General features: G+C 40.0%; 1 protein-coding gene across 1 annotated transcript; it reads right to left on the bottom strand.

Moving 5' to 3' along the window:
* Positions 1–247: 247 nt before the first annotated feature.
* Positions 248–25,334, bottom strand: PITRM1 (pitrilysin metallopeptidase 1). Its single transcript, XM_056486026.1, has 27 exons — positions 25,213–25,334; positions 24,928–25,030; positions 24,024–24,130; positions 23,343–23,494; positions 22,789–22,903; positions 22,561–22,657; positions 22,001–22,161; positions 20,675–20,801; positions 19,911–19,999; positions 19,278–19,406; positions 17,262–17,375; positions 16,731–16,827; positions 15,041–15,175; positions 12,972–13,110; positions 11,475–11,591; positions 10,262–10,394; positions 9,426–9,546; positions 8,611–8,687; positions 8,162–8,327; positions 7,953–8,053; positions 6,890–7,010; positions 6,035–6,106; positions 4,859–4,971; positions 4,247–4,372; positions 2,882–3,027; positions 1,213–1,315; positions 248–718 (listed from the first exon to the last, which is right to left on the bottom strand). The coding sequence occupies exons 1-27, from the start codon at positions 25,248–25,250 to the stop codon at positions 625–627; spliced, it is 3,093 nt and encodes a 1,030-aa protein (XP_056342001.1). The 5' UTR covers positions 25,251–25,334; the 3' UTR covers positions 248–624.
* Between the last annotated feature and the right edge of the window lie 2,250 nt (positions 25,335–27,584).

Genomic DNA, 27,584 nt, shown 5'->3' with positions numbered 1-27,584 from the left:
GTTTTCTCGTGCCAGTTTATGTTAACTGCAGCTTGACCACAAGGTAAATACTAAATCATGGCACACTGAAATCTGACTGAATGTTGCCCAAACTGTCAAGCTAAACTGAACTTTTATATAAAAGACTCCCATGACTGATTAGGGGTTCGCCCACTGCACTGCACCCTCAGCTTGGTGGAATGTTCTGTCACAGACTGCTCAGGCTGGAGGTGGCAGCTGCAATTAGCACACCACAAAATAAACTCTGTCAGTGTGAGAGACAGCTCTTTATATATCCAACAGCAGACATGACTTCAAACAAAACACCATTTAAAACTAGAGTTTTACAGATACAAAAATATTTCATTTATATAGTATTCATATGTGATTGGAGGTGTAAGGCTTCAGTAGAAGATTAAGGTCTGTCTTTGCCATGCAGAGCATGTAATTCTTGCTCTCAAATACTGTATGGTTAGAAAATTCTTCACATAATTACTTTGAGAAGGGGAGCTTCTAACTGGTTTGGTTAAAAAACAGCAATGAGTATTTCACTTGGACCATAGCACTGCTGAAAGTTACTAAAAAAACCCCTAATGCTGTAGTTACACAGACTGGCTTGTTGTCTCTGGATGTTCAGCTGCAAAGTCATCGTTTGACCCATGAGGGATCTTTGGTGATATCTGCATTTTCTGGGCCAAGTACAGCCTGACCACGAGTGCTCTTCCCAACTGCAAGATACCTTGAAAAAAAGAAAAAGGAAAACAACCCATAAACAAGTGAGAAGCTGCCACCTCCAGTTAACCACAGCTCTGATATAAAAGTGAAAAATATTCCCATCTCAGGCAGCATGTCCTTTTTAGATGCAACTTGTGTTTTGCCCAGTCATCACAATAGTCTCTCCTCAGCCCTGCATATGGCTGTAGTGGAATTCAGAATTCAGACACAAAATGCTACAAGTGGAGTAGAACCAGCTCATACAGTCTGCTCATACCTACTCATACAGTCTACCCAGACAGTTTCTGGGCCTTTCAAAAGTAAATCAAATTTCTCAAACTCAAGAGTGTAGGACGAAGTTACATCTTCTGAACATACAATAAGCAGGATATAATTACCTTTCTTTTTTCTTTAATTACATATCTTTTTCTAGGTTACAGAAAAAAATAGTGAAAGTAGTATGAATGACAAAGAGAAGAAATCCAGTAACTTAAATATAACAACTGAGCACAGACTTACTTGTTTGATACGTCAACCAGGTTATCACTGTTGACAGCAAAAAGTTGTTCTCTGTGCGACTGCTTCATTTCATCTGAAATCCCATATAAGAAATGACCCATTCCTAGGGAAAAGAAAACAAAACCACACACTGCTCTGGTGCACTGGAAGCTGTGACAGCCACATGCAGGAATGAGAGCAAACTACAATAGGAATGTGTGCTGGAAAGGAACAGAGACTACCAACAAATCATAATTCTCAAGAATATCTAACTGAATCAAGCACCATAAGTTAAAACCAGGGTGAGGTAGTAACAGTTTCAGTTTCTCAATCAGGAAAAAAGTCTGTTCTGGCATATGACTGTTTGTCAAGAATCTGGACGTAATGGTGGCCCATGAAACTTAGACATAATTCATTCTGAAGAATGCTGGTTCTTTCAAACAACTTTTTAAACAAACTGCATTTCATGAAGCTTCTGTTTTTAGAATATTTTTTTTTATTTCCCATCAGTTGTGATGTATCTGCAATGTGATGGCTTGCTCACATTTTTGTACTACACACAGAAATCTGCATTCAAATGCTTTAATTTTTTGTAGGGAGTACCTGCCCACAGTGTTTTAATACTAAATATTAACACTCCTTGAACAACCAGAGAACTCCAAAATAATCACAGAAAAGCTTTTTGTCAGGCAAATAGCCATAGGGAAATAAAGGTGGCTGGGAGGATTTGAGTGGACTAGTCCAACCTCCTGCCCAAGGCAGGGCTGACTTCCCAGCCAGGTAAGGCTTTCACATCCATCTGCAGGGCCCAGTGACTCAAAAGCATGAAGGAACAGGCTATCCTTGCACCAGTTCCCAGGCCCCTGAACAGAGCTCTCCTATTCAGTGCTCTGTTCAGATCTGTGTTCAAATGCCAGAGAGTGCTCGTCATCCCTGGCTGACACAATACCCAAAGTGCAGGCTCTGCACTCGTGTGCACCTCACACCAATGGCTTAATTGTCTAGACCAAAACCAGATTCTGACAGGTAAAGCTTCATTTCAAGTGTTCTTGTTTAAAAAAGTTAAGTGTTAATACAAGCACATTTTAAAATAATGCTAATCTTAACCTTGCAATTCGTTGTGTACGGAAAGGAAACATATTTTAACTGGGCAAATTTTGGCTTGAAATTCAGCTATGAACAAGGGAGGGAGGGAAGTGAGGATAGCAAAGCCACCTGCCAGTAAACTGAAAAGCTACTGTCAATGCATCATGTGTGTGCAGATCTGCAAAGAAGCTAAAAACCCCCTCCACCCCAGCAGACAGCCTTCTGTGTTTTGACTTCTACAGAGAACATATGCATAAAGGCCTAGTGACATTCACAGTCAACACGCCTGCTTGAGTCAGGAAAATCCCTCAGCTCTTTTTGAATTAGAGGACCAGTATTTCTTTACATCTGTCTGCATATAATGCTCTCCAAACCTAAAATAATTTCCTCAATCTACCTCCATCTGACACAGAGAAGCAGTATGAACACAAACTTCAGCACAGTGGAGGAGGTGAACCAATGGATTCATTGAAACTGCCATTCCCTCTCATCTGCCAAACACAAATTTTATCATCTGACACCGTTTACCAACTTGTTTTCTTCCCTTTAAACCTAAATTAAAAAGCAAATAAACACTGACAGCCCTGGAAGGATGAGAATGTACCTTTGTCTGAAGGAGCTATTGGTGCATCCACAGCAGCAAACACTGATAGTTTAGCTTCATCAATATCTTGCTGTGTGAATTCCCCAGATCTGGCCCATTCAACTGCTTTTTCAAATGTTTTCAAGGTGGCTAATGAATTTGGGTCTCTTAGATGAAAAAGAAAACATAAAAATTAATTACTTCAGTCATACAAATTGAAAAACTGTAAAATTCCTTTTTTCTCACTTAATTCATAATTTACTATGCATCACACAAACATACATAGGGAAAAACAGATTATAAACTTTTTTTCCTGTACACAAATAGGTTTTGGGGCTTGGTTTTGTGTTTCTTTTCCAGAAGAAAGTAGTGTTACAAACCAAGCAGATTTAGAATTTTAGATACACAGGTACAGAATTTCAGCTGCCTAAAAGTATGGTGTAGAGAGAAGTGGTGTAATGAAAGCAAAGTCAAGAAACCAGCACTGCTCACAGTGGGCTCCAAAAGCACCACTGCCTTCACTGCCCACACAGGAATTTATGATATGCTCTATCTTCTCTCAGTTGCTTTTCTTGCCACACCTGTTTTTACTCTCTGTAAAACAGGTGCCACAGGTTAACTAGTACTGGCAAGTTAAGGACTACTGCCAGGACAAGTCCTACCATGTTGAAGCTTCACAGAAAGGCCAGGTTGCTCAAATCTCAGTTAGGAACCCTGACCAAGCACTGTGCCAGGCTGCCTTTGGGCTAGGAAAACAACTACAGCCAGGACTCCATCCATACAACATTTCTAGTGGGGATGACAACTATAATACCTCCAGTTCATATTTCATCTGAAAGTGCCTTGGTAAGCCAAACACATGGTGACTGCTCTGGACTGGCAAAGAAGAGGAATGGAAGAGACAGAGCAGGTAGTTCTAGCTCATCACCAGCAATGCTTTCTGCTGAACCTCTGATGATTTCAGCCAGTCACCTGAAGGAAGCTGCCTATTTTCAAACTCAGGACCTTAGGGAACATCACCATTCTACTTCATGGTCTCAAATTTAGAGTAGTCTTGAATTTCTTTTTTTAGGGCCTCCTTAACCCAGAAATAAACAAGTGAAAGCTGATTATACATAAATCTGATAGTGAGACAGTAAACACCAAAGTGCAGAGGTGCAGCAGTGGTTGCTACCAGCAGAGATAAACTAGGCTTTCCCAAAGACACAAACAAGAGAAAGCAAGGATGGTTTTATTAGGCAATCTAACTTCATCAGCACTGAATCACTCCCTTAATTTCATCCCCTTTACTTCACTTCTTGAAAGACTGCTACAATGGAGTCAAAACACAGCCAAATGCAGTCAGTGGTCCCCCCAGCCATCAAGAGGAAAGAAATACACTGTTACCTGTAGGAGTAGAATGTGAATATACCATTGTGGCTAAGTTTAGCACCTCCACCATAAGCCCCTCCTTTCTCTCTAATTTCTGTATGCAGGAATTTAGCTGTCATCAACCGTGCGAGAATTCGAAGGCTGAAATGAGAGAAATGGAAGCAGTGAAGATGTGAAGTGAACTGGGCAACAGTAATAGTCTCAGCTGCCTCTAAAGCTCACCCAGATCCCCATTTGGAATGCACTGCTCCTTGTAATCTATGACAGTTACAACAGCAATACTCAGTATTTAATAGCAGCTGAATAATGTCACATCACTGTAAGCATGTAAGCACTGTACTGCATGTAACTTTGTTAGTGCAACAGGACTGTCAACTCAGGACACTCAGGGTAGGCAGGACTGTTTATTCCAAGGCAGGGGATAGCAGCCCCTCATTACTTAATCTCAGCATTTACAGGGCTGCTCTGGGCCCAGCCATGCAACAGTTGCTTCATAAAGATTTTATGACAAATGCACAGCACATCATTTTCTATCAACTCTCCATTTTCTGCAGTCAGCCCAACCCTTTCCAATTTATTTTGTCCTGTGCAGTGCTCAGAGAAGCTCCCTGATGTTCTGCTTCCCACCTGGCATAGTCTGCAGCCGTGTAAGGAACTGTTCGAATGCATTCCCCAATATAGTTCACTGGGAAGGGAAGTACAAAATGGGTCTTCATCTGGCATGGCTTGAAAGTAGGATCCTAGGAGAACACCACATTATTGTCACAGTTAGCAGTGGAGACAATTTACCCATCTAAGAACTCTCACTTTTTTGAGAACTAGGAAATTCTGCCAAACATACAGACACACCACTGCTAAAGCTGCCACTTACCCTACCCTGCAACCAGAGACATTTTGCTTGTGTCTGTATCAGCAATCCAGGACAAAGAACTGCCTTGGAAAACTAAGGGAAAGGGACACTGCACATCAACTACCCATCCCAGCCACCCCTGCATCTCAGTTCTGCATATTTTGAATCACTACCAAGGAGTCTGGATTTAGCCACAGATTTAACTTCAATGGAAACACGTGTTTGTCACTCTCCACTTGTCACATGTACATGTCCCACATCATACCCAAATCCATCCATTCTAGACATTGGAAACAGTCAGGAACTGTGTACCCACAAACAAGGTAAACTATTTCTGACAGCAGCTCTAGTACAAACTCCTCCTCAAGCATCCCCTGCAATAGACTCAATCCTTACAATGTCACTTCTGAACTTCCAGTCCTCTTCAGGTCTCTGGGCCTCTGCAGAGCTCGGACCCTTGCCTCCCTCACACATACATCTGCTTGTGTGCTCACTTAAGCATGAGCAGACCCTTACACACCTCCAGTGCTGATATTTCAGAGCTCCCCTCCTTTCTTAAAGTCAGAAACCCCATGCCCAGACCCTCACACAACTCTGGCTGGGCCAAGCAGAGCAGTGTATTTACAGCACTGGGCTGAGCTCTCCCTGCCCCTCTTTTCTAAAACAAGAGTTCAGGGTATGCTTTTCATTCCTGTAGCCAAATACAGATCTTCATTTTCACCTAATTTTCACTAATGATCTTCTGTCAGGTGTCATTCACATTCACAATAATTTAGGGAAGAAACTAAGTAAAGGAAGGGAATAACTGGAAGTAATTGAGTTTGATGGTTAGCTGTGAAACTGAAGGGAATGAATTACATTTCAGTGCTGTGCTTCTGTAACAGCTTAACATAGACCATTACCATCAGTAACAGCCTTGTAACACCACTATCTCCCACTAGTAATGTACTTACATTAACTAATTTCCTCGTGATCTGAAAACCAGTACCCATTTCACTTCCCACAGGTTTCACTTCTGAAGATTTCTACAAGAGAGCCAGTCCTCATATTAAAAAATTATTTAAAAACTTAGACCAAGACTACTATAAATGCAACCCCTTCCACTCAAACCTGTTTAAGTCAATCTTCAAACCATGCCTTCACAAACATAAGCAAGGTACTCAATTGCTTCTTTGTATTTCCTAAACAAATGTCAAATTAGTTTTCTTCCAAGAGTAATCTGGCACTGACAGACACCAAGACCCAAATTAAATGAGGCCCATAAAGTTTGACACTATCATTTCACTCATGGGTAAGGAAATGGGAGCTTATTCCAATTTCATCAGAAATAAAGACAGATCTGCAGAGTGACAGAGCAGATCCTTTGTCAACTCCACTGAATCAAGCATATTTTGTGCCAAATGTCCTGAACACCCTGGTAACAAAACAAACTCATATGCAACTGAGGAACTGCACATCATGCCCTATTTGCTTTTGGCCAACATTTCAAGTAAAGCTAAGCTAAAAAGGAATTACAGTTTTATGCAACAGGGAAAGGAAGACTTTTTTTCCATGTTCCACACTGAAGCAGTAACCCCAGGGTGAGGCTTACAGCTGATCTCCTGCATTTCTACTGTCCACTGTATTGCAGTGAAGACACTCCATGGCAAAACACAGAGCAGCTGATCACAGAGATGTCTGGCAGACTTCTTCAGACATCTTTACATAGACACAACATCTGAGTTCAAACTTTTCCTGATTGCACAATGGTATTGACATGATCAAGTCAACTGCATTTGATGCCCTAATCCCAAGTGACAATTTCTCACCTCAATCACATGTGGACGAACAGGTTTTCTCTCTTTTTTACTTCTGGATATGCCCTTTAGAAATTTCTCTACTTCTTTAGATGCTTCTGGTATCTGCTGAGGAGCTGCATTCACAGAACATCTGTCAAAAATACATATCAAATTTTTAAATATGGTTTTGTGTTTTCAAAGAGTCTTTTATAATTTGTACCACTTTGTCTAAACATTTTCTATTATATCATCAGAATGTTAGGTCAGTGATCTCCAGGTAATCATTAACAGAGAGAAAGGCAAAATACTCAATCTAGCATCTGATGTGAATAAAAAAGAGTACAGTCCAATAGATCTTCTTGCTTGCTCTTTTACTTGACCCAGAAGACTTTCAGACCAAAAAGCTGAGCAGTAGCTGCCAAACCACTTTGTGCACAAGACAGGACTAGCTCAGTTTTGCAAATAAAAATGTCTCTGAAAGAAAATAATGCCCCCTGTATCTTCTCCTTACAGGCAGCCCTAACATGGTTTTGAACACTACAGAAACGTACATAATTTATCATTTCATGCTTTAAAACACAAAGCTTTGCAACTTATGTCCCTTCAAACAGGCCCATTTTTGGAACTAATGCATCTGACACTAAACACCTAAATGTGCTCTCTTTACTTTTTCCAATATATGCATAAAGCAAGTTTCAGAACGTCACTGTTTTCCTTTCAGGCATGAAACAAAAATCCAAACCCAACTATATTCAACTCTTACAAAACAATATAACAGTATTTGTCTAATGGGCACCTTGAAGGGAATAATAAAAGGCAGATTTTTGACTATTTCTGTAAAATTGCACAGGTCACTTACCAGCTTTGGGCACAACTGTTACCTATAAAATTTGCTGTAAGTTTCTCATACCATTTAAAAACTGAACAAAATGAACTCCAAAGCTACTGCTCTGTAAGCAAATGGAATTTAAATTAATATTTTCCATGGATGTCCCATTTCATAAAACCCCAGTACACCATGAGGTGCACTGAGAAAAGCATATTCACAGATCATGGCCTGTCTTTAACCAAATGCCTTTTCTTTTTAGCTCACCTGATGTTGTCACTGTTTAATAAATACTTCTTAATGCGTGGTAGTTTGCGTAGTATTGGTTTAATATCAGGCATTTCTGCTATTCTCTTCATCAACTTCACCTGTGCAGGGAGGGAAGGCAGGAAGACCACAGATTAAATCAACAGGAAGAATTAACAAAAACCAGTCAAGGATATGGGCCTTGATGAAGGGCATTATTAACTTCTCACCTGATCCATCCCACTGAACATTTCCTGCAGCTCTCCAGAAGGTGTAAGGTTTTTGCTGGCTCTAATAGAGGCATATAAATGCCCACAATCTGGAATGCCATTTGACAGCTCCTGGGCAGTCTTCTTAACCAGCACTCTGAAATGTTCTTCCTCCTCAAATCTTGGGCTGAAAAAGAATACAAGCAGGTCTCATGCAAAAGGACACCAATTAAATTTATTTTACTGAATCATTCATCATCCCAAGTTCAAAGTATTTTTAAACTGTTGGTTGTCCATTTAATCCACTATATAGTCATGCTTTTGATGCAATACATAAATTTAGAAAGACATCAGAGATAGAATTATGAAAATAAATCCCAAAGAAAAGGCGAATGATTGGGGGAAGAGTGAAAACAAGAGCCCCAAAACACATGCAAGCCCACAAATAAACAAAACCCAATGTACTGTACTTGTTAAATATTTCACTCCATAAATTCATCATGTCTGGCAGATTTCTATCCAAGCACAGAGATGAAAAGAGCACACCCTGAAGGAAAAAAAAATAAACAAAACACAAAAAACCCTTCACACAAGACAAGCACAGCAGTGGCCCAAGAAATGCACAGTAACTTTTCATGAAATGATACAATGATGCCAACCTAATGCTACACATCACTAATTGCTCTAATGCAGGCTGGAAATGTGATTGCTCTTCTTGCAAAAGCAAGCCTAGGAATTCCTCAATTTCTTCTTTTCAACAGCAAGCAGCAGTTCAGACACAAAATTTCATATTTTTTCCCATAAAGTACAAGTTCTGTTCCGGGGTGCACTCTTCTCCAAGGGAACTCCCTAAATTTAACTCCAGGATCCATAGGGAGCATACCTCCAGCAAGTTTGCAACAAGAAATATTGCCCAACACATAGATTTAATGATGCTGCCAACAGTGACACTACATGTTAACAGCAATCTCTGTGTGTAACACCACACCATTCTGTCCCCTACCCTCTGCTTCCAAAATATTCTGCAGCACTCAAAAATGTGGTCACAGATGCTAGCAAAGCACTGCCTTTTAGACAGAACACCCACATCAAGCACTCCCCTTAACATAAAACACTAAGTTACTGTAATTATCTAATTTATATCTTACAAAAAAGGCAAGAGTCCTTTCATACACAAAGTTTTCAATGCACATTAGCTTGACCCTCTACCTGGAGGCCCTGACTGACCCTTAACTACAGAACTGTTACTGCAAGGGTAACAACTGCAAGGTTATGATTAATTTACCTGTTCATAGACATCCAGGTGTGAATCATCTGGAATGATATGTGGGCTGACAGACATACCACCTGTTTTTAGTTCCATTTTCTGGGCTTGTTCCCTGTAATCAAGGGCTCCACATCCCATCCTGTGAAAAACAAGATAAATTTGTTTCCCTTTTCAATATATGTCAAAACCAAAATCCACGCAGCATTTGTAGAGTACTCTGTTTAGGACAATACTGATTTAGCAACTAAACAATTTAGGGCATTATCAAGCAACCACAATACTTTTATACCTTTTAAAAGCTTCCCACCAAGCTTTTAAATTAAATCCTCTTGCTAAATTAAAATACTGTATTAAAAAGCATGCTTTATGTGCAGGCTTGCTACCAACATCCTTAAGAACTACATTAACAATATCACATAAGTTGCTCTCATTAATAAAAACATATTCCTCCAAGCCCAGGCCACTTGCTCTGCTCTGTGCTCCTCTTTCCCCAGTGATGGAGTCACTCTTTCTGTCCCCACATGGCAAAACTGCACCAGATGTCTATTCAAGCAAAAACTTTAATCTCTTCTAGGCTATTTCTCATTTATAGAATTTTTCCAATCTGCTGAGGAAATGCTTGTATTGACACCAAATAGGCAAAAAGGCAATGCAGAGGCTAGTGGAGAAGGGGAAACAATTTAGCAACACTGGGGAACAAAGACAATTTTCTGCAGGAAACCAACTTAGCCTTTTGCTTTTATAGCAAGAACAGATGCTGGAATTATTAAAGGCAGTAGTAGTATTTTGGCAAGCCTGTTGCCAAAGTATTTTACAGCCTGTTGCTTCAGCTTCTAAGAAAGTAAACCTCTCACTTGGTAATGACGTTGCAGAAGAGTGGCACATATGGCTTGAGCTCCTCAGGAAGTGTGTTCAGGCTGGAAACAGCTCGGAAATAAACCACCCCATTGGTTGGCTGAGCACAGTACTGGACAGGAATTTCCTCAGCTAGGAATAAAAAAACAAAAGCAAAGAATAACCAGCAGCTTCCTACTACAAACACATAGAAGCAACATGATTTCTTACAAGAACATCTCACTAAGAATAATTTTCTGTTGGTGTTTCAGAGCCACTCCTTGTTTAAATTATGCACATTATACTGAATGCTGGACAAAAGGAGTTTTTCTGTTTCTGTCCATGGTAAGGTAATGGACACCGGGACAATCTGGGAATTCTTCTAACAGAGGTCATATTTTAGAGGTAACATTCAAATAAAAGAAATAGTAACTTGTTCCTGAACAAGTCAAAAATATGTTCTTCCTTATTTTTGCCTTCATCCATTCAAAAACTGAGGAAGGTGCCTTCTTTTACTGTACACTCTTTCTAAGCCAGGCCATTAGAACAGAGACAGTAAAATTTTCACAAAACCAGGTCGTTTTTTGCATCAAAAATAAACAACCAGTCTTGATACTTGCTGATAATTTTTGAAGAAAAATTTATGTCAGAAATATACTACAGAACAGTATTTACTGCAAAAAAATTGACAGAATTGTAACAAAATTCAGATCTACCATCTCCTATCAGTCCCTGGGGAAACAACTAGCAAAGGAGGGAAAAACTTGAACTGAAGTTATGAGGAATGACACATTTTTTTCTGTATTCTGTAAAAAACAGGTAGGGAGGGACTGAGGTAGTAAGGAAGGCTTGCTGCCCTAGCTGCCAAGAGTTCTGCAAGCTGGGTAGGCCCTTGGGAAGGGGGGAGATTGCTCAAGAGCACTGAATGTGCCAGCCAGAGACTCCTCTGAGTGCAGGGCAAGGTGGCAGTATGCCTGCAGCAGGGAGCTGCCATCAGGAGCTCCTGCAGCCCTGGCAAGGCCAGGAGGCTGCTCCACACTGTCCCTCAAAGGAGATGGCTCTGTGGATCCACTGCCATGTCTGCCCACAGTGCTGGGCTGCAGTGGAGGGGAAAGCACAACTATGGGCCACAAAGCCAGTCCATGTGCTGGGCAAGGGGCCACAGCTGGGCCAGCAGCCAGGGACAACCCAACAGTGCTGTTTTTTGGGACACCAGACAGTGGTGACACCAACCTGTGAGTGCTGTCTCCACCACAGTGAAGGGGATTTTGGGCTCGATGTCAGACACTTTTAAAGCTGGGAGACAAGATGTATCCTGAGGTTTGCTTTGAAGAGCAATTAATTCCAAACCTAGTAAGGAGAGAATACCAAATTGTCATTTTCAGCTTGTAGTGAAAGTGCTGTCAAGACCTAACACCCACTGAGATGATGCAGACCAGAAAAACTCAAGACTCAAGTCTGGAGTTTTCTATTGGCAATTTTGCAAATATTTTACCAAGACAAATCCTGCAGGTTATCATGCAACAACAGCAAAGAGAAGACACTTCTGCTAGATTCTATTTCAAATCTCCTCTTCACAACCTGTTTACAGTAATATGTAATTTAATCTTTAAGTGACACCTGCCAGTCTGTCCTGCCACTCAGTTCTGCAAGCATCAACCCAGACCTGGCAGATAAGTAGCTTCTTTCTAACCCAATCCACTCCAGCTCTTATTCAAGTGCTCTGTCAGAACACTGATGCAGCTAAATTGTTGTGATTACTTTCACATTTCAGACTTTCAGACACTAGCTGGTCACCTCTGAGTACTCTCCAATTTATCTCTGTAAGTAAAAAGCCTCCTCTGATTTCGTGCTCCCCTATCTCCTGTCACACACCAAAGCCTCAGAAGATTAATGCCACACTTTTAGAGGATTTCTGTGACTAGACACTGCTTTAACAAAATTAGATGACTGCCCAGAGTTTTCAACCATTAGTTGTTCTCCAGAATAAGTTAAACCCAGCATTACTTTTAGAGTTGGCTTTTTCACCAGAAATTATATACAAAATATAATTACAAAATGTGCATTTTACAGGAGCATGGAGCAGCCCTCATGCTCATAAACAAACAGCTTCAAGGTACATGATATGGAAGTATCTGAAGAGAGGGTGCCAAGAGGATGGAGCCAGGCCCTGCTTGGTGGTGCTGAGCAAAAGAACAAGAGACAATGGGCAGACATTGATGCACAAAGAAGTCCCAAGTGAGCACGAGGAAGAACTTCACTGTGCAGTGACCAAGCATGGAACAAACTGTCCAGAGAGGCTGTGGAGTCTCCCTCACTGGGGATATTCCAGAACTCCCTGGATGCAATCCTGTGCCACGTGCTCTAGGAGATCCTGCCTGAGCAGGGAGGTTGCCCAGATAGCACAATGTGGTCCCTTCCAACCTGACCCATTCTGGGATACAATGAATTCATTTTCCAATCAGTGCAAATTAGCACAGGAAAGAATGAACAGATTGGTATTTTAAAACAATTTCCCTTTTTCTGCCCTAATGAAGACATTGATCACTTTATTTTTGAGTGTTAAAACTAATGGAATATACCAACCATATACTGTAGTATAAGCACTGCACAGCACACAAATCCCATCCCTTTCAGAGCAAATGCTGGAGAGTGCCTGAGAATTTAAGATATTCTACAGAACAGCTAAAAAACCATTATACAAATAAAAATGTGAAAAAGCATGTTAACCTTTTTCGAAGATCTGTGTTTTTTCTTCTTCAGAAAGTGCATTGACCTTTTTTTCCAGCTTTTCTGCTTCCATTTTAGCTTGTTTATCATGGTAGTCTTCCTCTGGACTCATGGATAGAGTCAATTTGTGTGGATTATCCTGCAGAAATATATCCCAAAAACAAAGCATTAATTCTGAGGGCTACTTTCGTGCCTCAGATTATTGCTCCATCAACAGGAGAAAAGCAGCCAGTGTATCATCTTGCTTGCATGTTATCAAAAGTATCACAACCACAGACTGAACCCTTGGTTTCATACAGAACAAGCTGCTGTGGGGAAGAGACTGCTCACCACAAGAACAAGCACCAACAGCCTTCTGCTAAGTTTCAGTCTAGAGTCAGAATCTCTTAACAGCACAGTGCTCATTAGTTTAATTAAATCCAGGTTAAACAACTGCACATAACACTAGAGAGTTACATGCTGTAAGTTTTATCTGGAGGGTGTTCTAAGATGGGGCAATTCTGTTAAATGCAGGAGGGTTTGATTAAACTCCTCTTTCAACCTGCCCAAGCCTGAGTGCACAGAGATCCCCTATGATGTAGAATGTGCATGCCTTATCCTGCTCAGAAATGCTTTACACATCAGCCTTGTGTAAAGAACTCCAGGCATTATGCAAGTGTCATAACTGCCATTGAACTCTTTTTTGTTTATACCAGACTATGGAATTTTAATATCAAAATTACTCAAGCAGCTTCCACTTTCCATAATAGGAAAGGGAGGCCAGTCAAAAGACAGTGACCTCAAGAAACACCCATTTCAATGCAGGAGTCAAATAGCAACATCTGGCACTGACAGACACCAACAATTTGGGACAATATACTCAGATTCTTTTTTATGAGTTTATCTCCCCCGTGCCTGTGTGAAGAGACTACAGAAACCTGACTAGAGAGTTAAAGAGGGAAATGCAAAATTAACCAGCCATAGTAAAATGGACAAGAAGAATAGCATTCTCTCCCTTGCTCCCTGCCCGACTGCTGTAATAATTTCCCAGCACAAGGTACAACAGTGCATAATCTTATGATGTAAGAACATCCAATCATTCTCATCATTTCCAACTGAGATGTGCCTTTGCCTCAGCCCCCTCAACAGAACTGCACAGTAAAGGACATTCAAAAAATACTGCACCTGTATTTCTTCTCCACAGAAGCCAATACTTTAACAGCTCCCTAGTACCTCCTTTACCTCTAGTAAAGTTCTTAGGAAAACTGATTTCAACTGATGCCACTGTTTCTTTTTGCTTTTGAGTACATTAGAACCAAGATTTACTCCAATCAGGATGACAGTTACTTATAATAAATCTGTCTTTCAAAACAAACAAGCTGACTAGGGAAAAAAGAAAAGCCCAAACAAAAACCTACCAAAAAAGCAAACAAACAAAACCCAACAAAACAAACCCCACCAAAAACTCACACCACTTTTGCATTACTATCACTGGATTTTTTTTTTTCTAGAATTAACTAATTCAGGGCTTCATAACTATTCAGCATTACAACACCTTTACTGGTGGTTTTTTTTTCTGCAAAAACTCCAGAAGAACATATGGAGAGGAAAAGAAGGGAAGAGCAGAAAGTAATTGGCACTGATAGCAAAATGCAGACAGCAGTTGAATGAACATGAGGAGCATCAAGACAATCTTACTTGTAACCAAATCCACTGGAAGGAAAAGGAGATACACCTTGCTATGTCAGTACTAAGGAACACATAACAGGTCCAAAATTCACTGTTCACATCTGAACTTCTCATCAGGAAATAGATGTGCCCTTCTATACAAATCAGAGTTTGGTAAAACATAAGCATTTCATCAGTGTTCTATTAAATGTGGTTCCAAATGACCAGTCAGCCAATTTTTTTTTTCTACTTTGAAAAGTGGAAAGCATTAAAATTAACATGTTTCATTTGAATATGCTGCTGTTCAATCTACACCTAGAAACAGGCAATATGGTGATAATAACTTAGCTTTCAGTTTAATTTCAAATACAAAATTGTCATTTAAAAATTAACACAAGATAATTTTCCCTAAGTTTGCCTACCTTGAAGTATGTTTTAACTTTTTCCTGAAGAAATCTGGGATTTTCTTTAAGACACTGCCTGAACCAAGAGACTTTATCTGCAATCTTCAGAAGCTCCACTGGATCCCCATCTTGATTCCAGCACGAGGCTATGTACTGAATGGGAAAGAATAATTAGGTAAGCAGGACAATCCAGTTGCATTTCTCTATCTGACAGCATCCATGTTCCACAACCACCTTAACATTTATACTTGAATATCAAAGAATGAGTAGTCCTAATGTAGCTGTAGGGGGAAAAATATTGTTCAGATAAAGGTTCTATTCCATCATCACCTATCCCCTCTTCTCTCCATTTTTGCCTCTAATTTCACCATATCAAAACCATCATTTTTTAAATTATAACTTTTTTTTTGCATAGCTGTGCATATCTGGAAATATATCGTAATATTCTTTATTCCCTCACATTATTTTTCATCTCAAGAAAGAAGGAAAAGAGAAACAGGTGGTAGAGACAAAGTAGTACATACATATCACACTTCTGTATTAGATAGATTCAATGACTTATAGGAAGATGACTCAATCATGTAAAGTATGTAAATTAGATGAGACTTTGAAGAAAATAATAAATAACCAATCCCCAGGATATTTATTTTTTAATTTGAGTTTGCTTGAATTGCTATTCAAAGTTCTCCAAAACACCACAAGTACAAGATACCAGAAGTTTCTCCATTTTTACTCTGTGTAAATGGGGAAAAAACAAAAACAAAGCAAAGTATAAGAATCCCAAGACATACATTAAAAAAAGCCTTTAATAGGCTTTATGGAGAGAACAAATACTGTAACTGCCAAATCCACCTTTTCTTTTCTTACTTCCTTAATTAAAAGCAGGCTCCTAAGCCTTCAGCATTTTTCTGTAATAACTATTTTTACCTATTCTGTTGAAATTTTCTAATATGATAGAAAGCAGAGTACTCTTTTAGAACATGCTTGAACTAATTCTCTTGAAATTAAAGCAGCCACTTCTTATTTGAGGCCACTACGAGGTCATTACAACAGTTCAATCCTGGTTCTCAGGATTCTCAGCCTAAAAGTTTAACCATGTATCTAAGAGCATTGTCCAAGCAGTTTTTAGACACCCACAGGCTTGGGGCCATGATCACTTCTTTGGTGTCAAGGCTCACCCCAGCTCAGCTCCACACAGCCACTCACTCTCTGACCCTCACAGCAGGATGGGGGGAGGATCAGAAGGGTGAAAGCAAAGGAACTCATGTGTTAAAATAAATGCAGTTTAATAGATAAAGTAAAAGTTGTGTGCAAGCAAAGGAATTAATTCCCTGCTTTCCACTGGCAGACAATGTTCCTCATCCCCAGGACAGCAGGGCTACATCACACATACTGGTGACTTGGGAAGACAAACACCATCACTCAAACATCCCCTCCTTTCTTCTGCCCTCAGCTCTTACTGCTGAGCAGCTGCTTCAGGCAAAGACAACAGGCTCACTGCATGATTAACTCATACAGTGGGAAGTCCACAGACAGTCTGACAGCTACTGAAAAGAAAGAAAGATGTACACAATATGACAAAGGAAGAGCCTTTAAATGGAAAGTTTACATATGAAGAGCTGATAAAATGACCCTGTATTTTAAAATAACATAGGTAGTAGATTTTTTTTTTTAACTGTTCTTAAAAAAAAACCACACACAGACTTACAGATGTCAGGGCAAGTCCGAAACTCGTAGACTGATGCTTCAATTGTATTTCAATTTTGTGAAGCAGAGCTTCAATCCTATCTTCCTCAAATCCTTTCCTTTGGGAAAGAGTGATAAGAAAAGGAAATCACATCCATTAACATTGATCACTTTAAGTGAAGTTACGAAAATGAATTATTAGATTGATAAAGGAAGCATTACAACATAACGTCTTTCATATTGAATTAAGTTGATAAAAAAAATTAAAATTGATATGAAATGACACAATCATGTTGTGTCATTCAGAGAAACTGAACTAACATAATTGAATTCCTGAAGATTATGCTGATGAGAACAAGCTGCAATAAAGGAAGTAGCAGGCACAAGTTTTAAGAGTACTGAACATACTACTTCTGCTTTGGTGCCTTTATTTTAATACAACTAGATTTTTAAGGCATGTTATTATATATAAGTCTGTATTATTACATGTCTACATGTAATATTTTATTACTATATTAACTAAGAGTATTCTTAAAAACTTAGCATTACTCACAAAATAACTTCATCGATTGTTCTATCAATTATTTGCTTCACAGTAACAATGTCTTTTTCAGCAATACCCTGTAGACCCACACTGAAATAAGCTTCTCTTGTTGAGCCATTGAACCTAGAGTAAAAGATAACCAACTCAGTGACAAGTACCAGAACTAAGCATGAAAGCTGCCAACAAAGACAGAAGGAAAAAAAAACAAAAAAAAAACACCCGTTGTTTCCACACATACAAACACACAAGATTTTAAAAGCTAAAATAATTACCAAAGAGGCAAGAAACAGAACTTAAAAGCATTTTAGTTCAATTTCAGTAGTAGTAGCCACTGTTAAGAAAACCCATAGAATATGGTTTTAGAGAAAGAAAAATAGCTACAGAAGTAAAGCTGGTATTTCCCGTTCATCTTCCCATTCATCTGTATTTTTTTCAAGTAAAGAAGTCTCTCTTTTTAAGGTGAAAATTTTAGATGCATGTAACAACAAACACAAATTCTAGTTCAGCAGGTGAGTGGAACAGTACTTCTAAAGCAGTATTTGTAAAATAAGTGGTTAAGGTGAAGTTTTCTGTATTTCCTGCAAACGTTATCTACTATATGAAAAAAAATTGTAACAGCAATGACAGTAAAGACAGTCCAAGCTGTCAGGCAGTGTTAATCACAGAACTCATCTTTAGAGACAAAATAGCATTTGCAGAAATACAAACACCTAGCAGTTCAAACCAAAGCTAACAAACAAAAACCAATAGGTGCTCATGCACTCATAAGCAACCACTATTACAAGTCTGAAAACCACAGAAGGAATTCAATGGCAGGCTCAGGCACTGTATTCTGCAATACTCATCTCTGGACTCAAACTTATTCTTGCAGATTCAGTGACTACAGTCACTAAAGCAAATTAAAGCCAGCTCACTGAACAGTTCAACTCCCTATCCATCCAGCCAACTTGGAAAAGGACCAGCTGACAAAAAACACAACATAATCCCTACTTCAGTGTTTAAAGACAGATTTCTACTGCCATGCTCTGGAATATTAATATGTCTATATGGCACTGGAATGCAGGACACAGGACTTGCACAAAGCCAATTAATTACTTAATGTAGAGACAGGTCAAGCCAGACAGAGCAAGACAATAAAGTCACAGATGAGCATAGTAAGGTTTCTCACTTGAACACCTGAGAGAGTCACTGGAGAAAAAGGCATGATTTTTGTCATCCTCAAGTCTAAAAATCAGTCAGATGAATCATACCTGGAAAGCACTTCCTTCTTTGTGCTGACAAAAAAGGCAAAATGTGATGAGCAACTGAGCCCAAGTTCAGTGCAGACAATGTGCCTACTCTCAGCCTGCAGCACACAGCACACTCAGGAAATGGGCTGGGAGCTGCAGCTGGAGCAAGTGTCAGCTGAAATACCCTTTTGTAATGACCCTGAGCTTAGCTCAGATGGTTAGAGCATGGTGCTAGTATCACTGAGGTAGTGGGTTCAATCTCTGTATGGGCCATTCTTACTTAAGAGTTGGACTTGATCCTTGTGGGTCCCTCCCAACTAAGGATATTTTGTGCAATATTCTATACTGAGTTGATGGCAAGTTAATAGCACCTGATTGCACAAAGGCACATTTGTGACAAATCTACCTACTATATATCTACCTACTATAAAGCAATAAAAGCAACATGGTTACAGAGAAGAGCTCACAAACACTTCTGAGTAATACTTAAATGTCCAGGATGAAACACCCATGTAAAATAAGGCACTGAAGATACTCCGTATTTTATTCCATCTGTCCATTTTTATGGTTCATAAGCTGTAAACAATACAAGTTAGCTTCTATCCAAGTACTCTGAGCCAAAAGTTACATCTGAGAATGCTTTGCAGCTCATCAGGAGAAACTCTTATGATGTTTTAATATTAAAGTAAGATTACTCTGGTGTAAATTGCCTGTAGAAGAGATGAGTTCTTCCAACTCAAAAGTGCTTTTTAGATTTTCTAACACTGCTTATAGTGACGAAATGTGAAACACTTACCCAACATCAGGAGAAAAATCAGTACCAACACCAGACTCAATTAAGGCTTTGTAAAAAGGAGAATTCGGCCCATCAACCAACAGTGAAGACAACAGGCTTAGGGTGAATGTTTCAAAAGTGTCTGTAATACTGAAGAAAAAGAATTAGCTCTTGAAAACCGTATGTGACATCGTGTATCACTGAGTCCATTAAAAAAGAACTAGAAAACAAAGGTAGAGGGAGCAAGGGAGAAATAACTGTCAGCTGTGAACCCTGCATCAGACCTTAGGGAAATAGGAGAGCTCTGCATCTTTCACTTGTTCTAACTACCAGGAAAGCAATTTAAATTGGGCTGCAAGGGGAGATAAGTTAGTAGCAGGGTCACACAAGAGCCTGCACATGGCAGGGAACTGAAAGGAAGACAATGTTTTCAAATGTCTCATCCACTGAAGAGTTCTGTAAAGTAACACCTGATTTTTCTTGTAAAAGCAATTAAACTTTTTATTTACTAAAGCATGATTGATTTATTTCCCCATGGCATTATTTTCTTTAGAGATGAAATTTATCAAGAGACTGGGGACAAGAAACATGCCTGCACCTTGCTTAAAGGTCTAAAGGAACCTCTTATTCAGAATTTCATTTTGATATACTTACTCTGTCAACAAGTAGCTGACACTGACAGTGGTCTGCTTGGAAGGATCAGAAGCAAAGGAGTCTAAACCACATGTTACCCTGTGTTCTCTCTATAAAGAACAATAAATTCTACACTGAAATGAACTCAGAGAAAGAGTTATAAACAAAAAAAATTACTTCCACCTTCAAAGCATCATCTTTCAAGTATGTAAAATAATTTTACAGATACTCATTAATAAATTCAAGATGCATGAGCAAATAAACAAACACACATTATCTTGAAAAATATGAGGGGCATCTCAATTTTTAAAAGTGGACACTACAGGAGAGGTTGAAGAAAATCTGGCCATAAATAACATTCTGAGCTGTTTCTGAAAGAAGTATTTACACCTTTGGACAAGTCAGGGAGGAAGAGAACATGAAAATAATTTTTGACACCAATGTCTAGGAAATTAGATACCATTAGAAACCTTATTTCCTGACACTAAGTATCAGTATTTCTTTCATTAGCCCTAAATGCTTTCTATTAATAAGTACTTCAGTGCTTCAAGTGAAAAAATACTTGAAAATTGGAAATAAGAGAAATAAATAACTGCAGCCAATCATTATATTACTGAAACTCAAAAGTAAATGTAGTTTGTCCCCCATGAAACTAAGAACAGAAATACTTGAGCTAATTTCTAAACACGATTCTAAACAAACCAACTGCAGCAGGTTAGGTTAAAATATTAACCTGGGGGGTTTTTGGGTTTAGTGATTTTGGTTTGTTTGTTTGCATTACTTACAGGCTTTTCCCAGAGTTTCTGTTTTGGGATGTCAGTATTTGATTCAATTCTTTCAAATTTTACCAATGCTTCCTCGTGTATTTGCTTCAGATGTTGCTCCAGTGGAAAATTACCATAAGTGAAAAATCTGCATTTCAAATAAAATATTGGGATTAAGCATTTAATATGAAATTTACAATAGCCACTTGTATTATACTCTGAACATCATGTGCTTTCCAGTAATTCTGTCACATCTGGAGTTGAAATTGGTTCCTCAACCTATGCAACAGATATAAAAACACCTCAAATTTCTGGATAAAATTCCACATTTCTCAGCTTGTAGGCCACAAAACACCTTTTCATTACATTCAGTTTTATTATGTTCAAATTTGTTCAGTCCCAGGAATATACAATGTTCCAGATAAAAATATTAGTAATTGAAGCCAGAAACCCAGTGCTCCTAAGTTTCAGAGGACAAAATTCTTAAGGTCTTCACACCTGAAGTATAAAATACAATGACCCATGTCCTAGGTTCTGCCTGTAAAACATGGCTGGGTTCCATGGGTCACTCCACCAAACACATTCCCATACCTAAATACTTCCACTGGACCAAATATGAGCACAAGCTATGCCTCAGATAAATCTCATCCCCTGATTAAAATCTCAGCACACCAGTACAGCCGAATACTTGAGATAATGAGAAAAAAAAAAAAATAATCAATGGGTTATAAATTCATTGTCGTGACACAAGCTGATGTTCCACAAGTGAATTAGTCAGAATAACAGATTGGCCACAAAATTAGTACAGAAGAAAGAATTATTTTCCTGCATGTAACTTTCAAACTGACTTCCAGTTTAAATATCTTATTAATACCAACCAAGTCAGTACCTGAATTAAATGCCTATCAATTATTTAGAACTCACTACAGTAATATGTGATGCAGGAGGAAATGAAATCATTCCCTTGTAACTTCTAACTTCATCTGTCTTACTCCAAGAGGACAGGAACCTCTGTTCCTAGAATAAATTTATTCCATAGAATAAATCTACACTACTTGTATCTTAACTCCCTAACATTATTGCTAAATACTTATTAGTATGTTCCCATTTCCCCCCAGCTCGTATGAGTTCAGGTCAATCAATCCCCAAAGCACATCCCCATGAGCAGGAAAACAGACACCTGAGAAAATCAGCTACCTTTCTTACCTGCTTCCAATTTACCCTTCACTGCTCTTTCTAAAAAAAGCTGTTCTAGCTGCTGCTGGCCACATGGATAAAAACACTATGCTTCTGGTTTTCTCCTAAAAAAACACAAACCCTAGGAAGTCAGTCACCAATCTCACACACCTGGAATTGCTTGGATGATAATGTGTGGCATGGAACTGCTTAAGCTGCTCCCATGTAAGGTCAGGAATACATAATGGATCTCCACCAGAAATTACACCATAAGTGTGATCAGGAAGGATTTTGTTCTGCAGGTGCTGTGCAAATATCCTCTCATTATCTGTCTTAATAGGAAAACACCACATTTCAGTGAAAGCCATCAAAACACATTTTAAAGACAAAAGGTGCTCAATAATAAGATCTCAGAGCTTTCATTTACACAACCTCCTCACATAAGCATGTAGTCTCATGTACTTTAATAAAATTAGCTATGTTTCCATGCTAATGTAAGAGTATTCTGCAATAAAATCCATTAACAAGGCGCCTTTCCACATATAAGCAAACTTTTGACAGGCTAACTTTAAAAAAAAAAAACAAACTATACAACAGTTTTGACTTTACTGAGGATTTAAATTTTCAAAAGGAGGAATGGGAATCTCTGGTGCAATAATGCCATTGATAACCTACAGCTGAAGCTACTTCATCATCTGTAAGAACTTAAGCCAAACATTCACAAAACTTACAAATGCTCCTTTCATTTCATTAAAAACAACTCCTTTGAAGACCAGAGGTGTCTGAGGATCAGCTGGGTTCTCATGTTCTAACCTCCAACCTTCTTGCCTGAAAAAATCAATAACAAAAGGTGGTGAGAGTTTGAAGGTTTTGTTGACTGGGGTGGGGGGGGGAAGCTTTTTTTTTTTTTTTTTTTTTTTTTTTAATTTAAGGTTTGCATACATCTCAAACGGTCTTACCAGAAATCTAGCTGACGTAAACATGGAAAGAATGCTGCATCCAAGTACACTGACAGGAGGTTCTGAAAGTCCTTGGGGTTTTGTGTTGAAAATGGATAGAGTGTGTAATCACTAGCTGCATATAAATAAACATAAAAATTATCAGAATTTTAGAAAGTCTAAGATGCATTTTGTTGATTTTTAATTTCTCATCCATATAAATAACCAGAAGAGATATACTAAACGAAATGTACTTTTGCTGAGGAATAGACATATTTAACACTGCAGCTATTTTACCATGAAAACTTTGCTTTAGACATCATCCATAAAAATAACTACATGTATTTTTGACTATAAACCTCCAGCTATACTGGAACTCTGCAACTGACAAATAAACAAGACTTATTTTGTTGTCTTGCCTTGCTAGCTTTTTAATATCTCACAACATTCACAAACAATAATAATGGGTCCCAAAGCCAAACTAATTAGAGCCACTAGACAGCTCTACTGCAATAAAACCTCTTGCATTTCAAGTATACAGTATTTAAGGTAAGTATTGTTTCCTTTGGACTTACCTGTGAATGCATTCATAAAAGTGGACAGTGACCTGTTTAACATTTTAAAGAAGGGATCTCTGCAGGGATACTTTTGGGAACCACATAGCACTGTGTGCTCCAGAATATGTGGGACTCCAGTGCTGTCCATTGGCGTGGTTCGGAACTGGATACTGCAAGAGAGAGCATGGAGAGGGATGTGGTCATTTGGGAGAAGTGCACCCACTCCTACTTGCACCTGTGATTTCTGGGAGCATCATCACTGGCTAACAGCAAACATGGCACACACCAGGATGCAGAGTTTGAGTTCCTCAGACTCCTGAGTGCTCAGCCATCTTTTTCACAGAGTGTACAGCCTCTGCACTTCTATTTCTGAAGTTAGTACAGAAGTTTTCAGCACACAAGTAAACATGTTTATTTTTATCCAAAAGGCTCAAAAATCTTCATGGAAGGTTATGGTTGCATCATCTCTGAAAGTTTTCAAGGCAGGACTGGACCTGAATTAAACACTGATCCTGTTTTGAGCAGAAGACTGAACAGCAGACTTCATATCTCTTCCAACCTGAAAAGTTCTAAGCCCTACAAAGGAAGTACTGTCCATCCTGTTGGCACAGAATAATCCAGCCATGATGCTAGATTACAACTGAAAAAACACAAGGTGATGTGGAGATTGAATGTGTAGTACCTATACTAATGTCTTACCTGAACAGATTATTGGAGTCCTCCCGAGCCACATGTAAATACCTGGCTCCTGTACCATCGTGGCTAAGCTTCACTGCAGTCAGGAACAGCTCAGGAACAGCTGTCACCTGCATTGAAGAAAACATCTCTATTGGAGTGTGACTTCAACTAGGTCAAATAAAGTGTGCATGATATAAGAATTACAGCTTGTTAGTCCTATATATAAAATACTGGATTACAGTACTAAATAAACTTTTGCTTCTGTGGTTTGAGGGGAAAAAAAACAATTATGCAAATGAAAAATAAAATTTAAATGAAATTTATAACCCAATGAAAGTATACTAGCATTAAAGAACCATACTCTTATGGTACAGGTAAACATTCAATCAGAAACACAGAAAGAAAAGGCATGTATTCAAATGTCAGTGGCCAGGGCAGCAAAACGAAAAGCAAGCACTCCATTCTATCACCAAGTGTAGTGTCACTAGCAATCAGTTCTCACAAATAACCTTTACTCTCCATTCCTGCTTTTTGCTTTACGAAAGTTTTAAAGCTTTCAACATATTTCTATGGCAGGTTTTCAACAAAGGTATTAAAAGCAGCTTAGGAGACGAAATATTACTTGAATGTGTTTAAAAAAACATATTCACAGAGTGAAGTTCCGTTATCTGTCAGGATATTTAGAAGGCCACACCGAAAGGTCACATCTGCAGCAGACACACAAGCTCGTGGGGTGCATTACTTACTCTAGAATTAGCGCCCTACAGGAATATGTATTAACGGCACCTAAAATACAGTTCCTACAGGAACTCCTGTACCATTTCTATGACTGAGCACCCAAAGCAAGTATTTAACGCGCAGCCGCCCAGGTGCCTTCCAAGCACGGGAAGTTTATATACAGAGGAGAGAGCGGCGGTGACCTCACCTGCTTCACGGTGAAGCCGTGGATCTGCTCGCCCACCCGGTACTGCAGCGCTCTCTCATTCGCGGCGACGCTCTTGCACCGCCAGGCCCTCAGCCGCAGGGACCTGCAAGGACACAATTTCCTCTGAACCACCGCGCTGTGCCGGCCTGCCGCAGCCAGCACCGGCCCGGCCTGGCCTCCAGCGAGGCTTCCCGGGCCGCAGGGCCTGTGCCCGGCCGGGCAGCGGCTCGAGCCCCGCGTCCCTCGGCCTGCGCTGCCCCGGCCCCTGGCGGTCCCCCCGCTCACCGGCCGCGGCCCAGCAGCCCCCGGTAGCGGCTCCACATGGCTGCGCGGGCCAGGCGGGCCGGGCCGCACGGCGGGGCGGGGAGCGGCGGCACCGGCGCAGGCGCCACCGCCCCGCCCGCATTGGCGGCGGCCCAGCGGCTCCGCCCGGCTCGGCCCGGCCCGCCCTGCCCGCCCCGAGCCGCCCCAGCCCCGGCCCGCTCCACCCCGCCCCGAGCCGCTCCGCTCCGCCCCGAGGGCTGCTGTAGCTGGTGCGCGGGGCCTGTGCGGCTGGCAGTGCGGCCGTGCCTGCCTGTGATCCATTTGCCTTTCTGCGCAGGGCTGGCACGGGAATCTTTTGGAAATACCTTTGCGTTGTTCACCAAGTTCTCAGGAAAATGGAAAGCTCTGCTGGTTGTGAAAGGAGCGACCTTGACGCAGAGCTCAGTGTTTGCTTTACAAAATTAAAAAAAAAAAAAATAAAAACCAAAAAAAAAAAAAACCAAAAAAAAAAAAAACCCAACCAACAAAACAAAACACGATACCCGAGATCAGTGTGTTCCAAGGGCGCCCGTGCCTTCCCAGTGCATCCATATGTTAATGCAAAGACTTGGTGAGGAAAAGGAGCAAGGTCAGCAGCAGAAAGTGAGGAAATAAATCCGCTTTAATGACCTGTGCTGTGCCCGGGTGTACAGAGCCCTGTGTGTGTGCAGAGCCCTGTGTGTGTGTGCAGAGTCCTGTGTGTGTGTGCAGAGTCCTGTGTGTATGCAGAGCCCTGTGTGTGTGTGCAGAGTCCTGTGTGTGTGCAGAGTCCTGTGTATGTGCAGAGCCTTGTGTGTGTGCAGAATCCCGTGTGTGCAGAATCCCGTGTGTGCAGAGCCGTGTGTCTGTGAACAGAATCCTGTGTGTGTGCAGAATCTCGTGTGTGCAGAGCCTTGTGTATGTGTGCAGAATCCTGTATGTGTGCAGAATCCTGTGTGTGCAGAATCCTGTGTGTGTGCAGAATCCCGTGTGTGCAGAGCCGTGTGTCTGTGTACAGAATCCTGTGTGTGTGCAGAATCCTGTGTGTGTGCAGAATCCCGTGTGTACAGAGCCCTGTGTGTGTGTGCAGAAGAACAGCACCTGTGAAGTATGGCCACCAAATTGCCAATCCCTTGTGCCTGGACATAAGAGCCTGGTTACCTGATTTAGGCATAAGAAGCCTGATGCCGACTGTGTACATGGGATTTTAATGTATTAAAGGGCAGGTGCTCGGCATGTATCATGCCACTTGTCCTCAATTCTTTGGCTATGATGTCAACAAAAAAATAATAAAAAAAAAATATATGTAAAAAATAATTTAAAGCGTGTCAGGAATTTTTGTGCTCACCATCTCTGATCTCTTTGTCCTCTTGCCTGCCTCCAGCTGCTGCTGTGGTCAGTCACTGTGTGGATTTTATCACCCTCTCGTGACTCTGGGTGCACTTTAGCCGTCCTGATCCTGCTGCTCACACACTGTCCTAGGGCACATCCACCACCCCCCCAGTGGCCACATGGCTCCTGATTGCTCCAAGACCCTTCATTTTCTCTGATTGCTTCATTTGTATTTTCCATGTAATTTTCCCATTTCATTAATTTTTAAATTAAATAAAATGACTTGCTGTAGTTAAAGTCTGGATGTTGTTCATTAACCCATATAACCTGTCATCTATCTTAATTACTTATCTTTCATGCTTTTTTAAAGTTAGTGAAAAGACCCAGTAGCTCATGCAAAGCTTAGATCCTGGATACTACCAAATGTGATTTGTTTGCTACCTATTTTCATTATACCTGATTTCTTTCCTGCCTTCTACCAGTTTACCTCCTCTCTTTGTCCTATTTTTCTGTATTTGTTTCAGATTAGGTTCAAATCATACCCCTTCCATAGAATCTGCCTTCAGTGTATGTTTCTTTTCAGTGCTTTTTTTAACATATGTTTCCAGATGTTATGCCTAACACAGTGAAGAACCAGTCATGATAGGAACTTCAAGATTTTTGAAATTAAAACAAAACAGTGACGTAAACATATAATGAAAATGTTCTCAAAAGAATGAACATATTAAAAACAGCATTTCTGAGCCTTGCATACAATCATCAGTTTGCACTGCATGGTTCAGTTTTCAAATATTTCTAAATATTTTCATATGCTTATGGTTTATTACTGGTTGCAACAAGGTTAATTTGCAGCAATTTTTGTATTCAAGGCTGTACTGTTGTTTCTGTTGACTGTTCAGTTCCTTGATTTTACTAACAGTTTCCTAATCTGACCATAAGCTACTGTCTCTCTTTACAGATTTCTTGTCATCAATATTTAGTTTCTTCATGGCTCATAACATTCATCTTAGTGCAACATCAGGCTGGCATTCTGCTGCAGACAT

The sequence above is a fragment of the Oenanthe melanoleuca genome, chromosome 2 (genome assembly GCF_029582105.1).
Source record: "Oenanthe melanoleuca isolate GR-GAL-2019-014 chromosome 2, OMel1.0, whole genome shotgun sequence".
NCBI classification, from domain to species: Eukaryota; Metazoa; Chordata; class Aves; order Passeriformes; family Muscicapidae; genus Oenanthe; species Oenanthe melanoleuca.
The sequence above is the reverse complement of the archived record's forward strand: the minus strand, read 5'-3'. Positions and strand labels throughout refer to the sequence as shown.

Excerpts from the sequence above, each read along its gene's own strand:
- PITRM1 (XM_056486026.1), bottom strand. The coding sequence starts at position 25,250 with ATGTGGAGCCGCTACCGGGGGCTGCTGGGCCGCGGCCG. Across the intron at positions 10,395-11,474 it reads GGTGGAGACAGCACTCACAG|CTGAGGAAATTCCTGTCCAG; the intron begins GTTGGTGTCACC and ends TTTTATTCCTAG. Across the intron at positions 3,028-4,246 it reads TTCACATTCTACTCCTACAG|AGACCCAAATTCATTAGCCA; the intron begins GTAACAGTGTAT and ends TTTTCATCTAAG.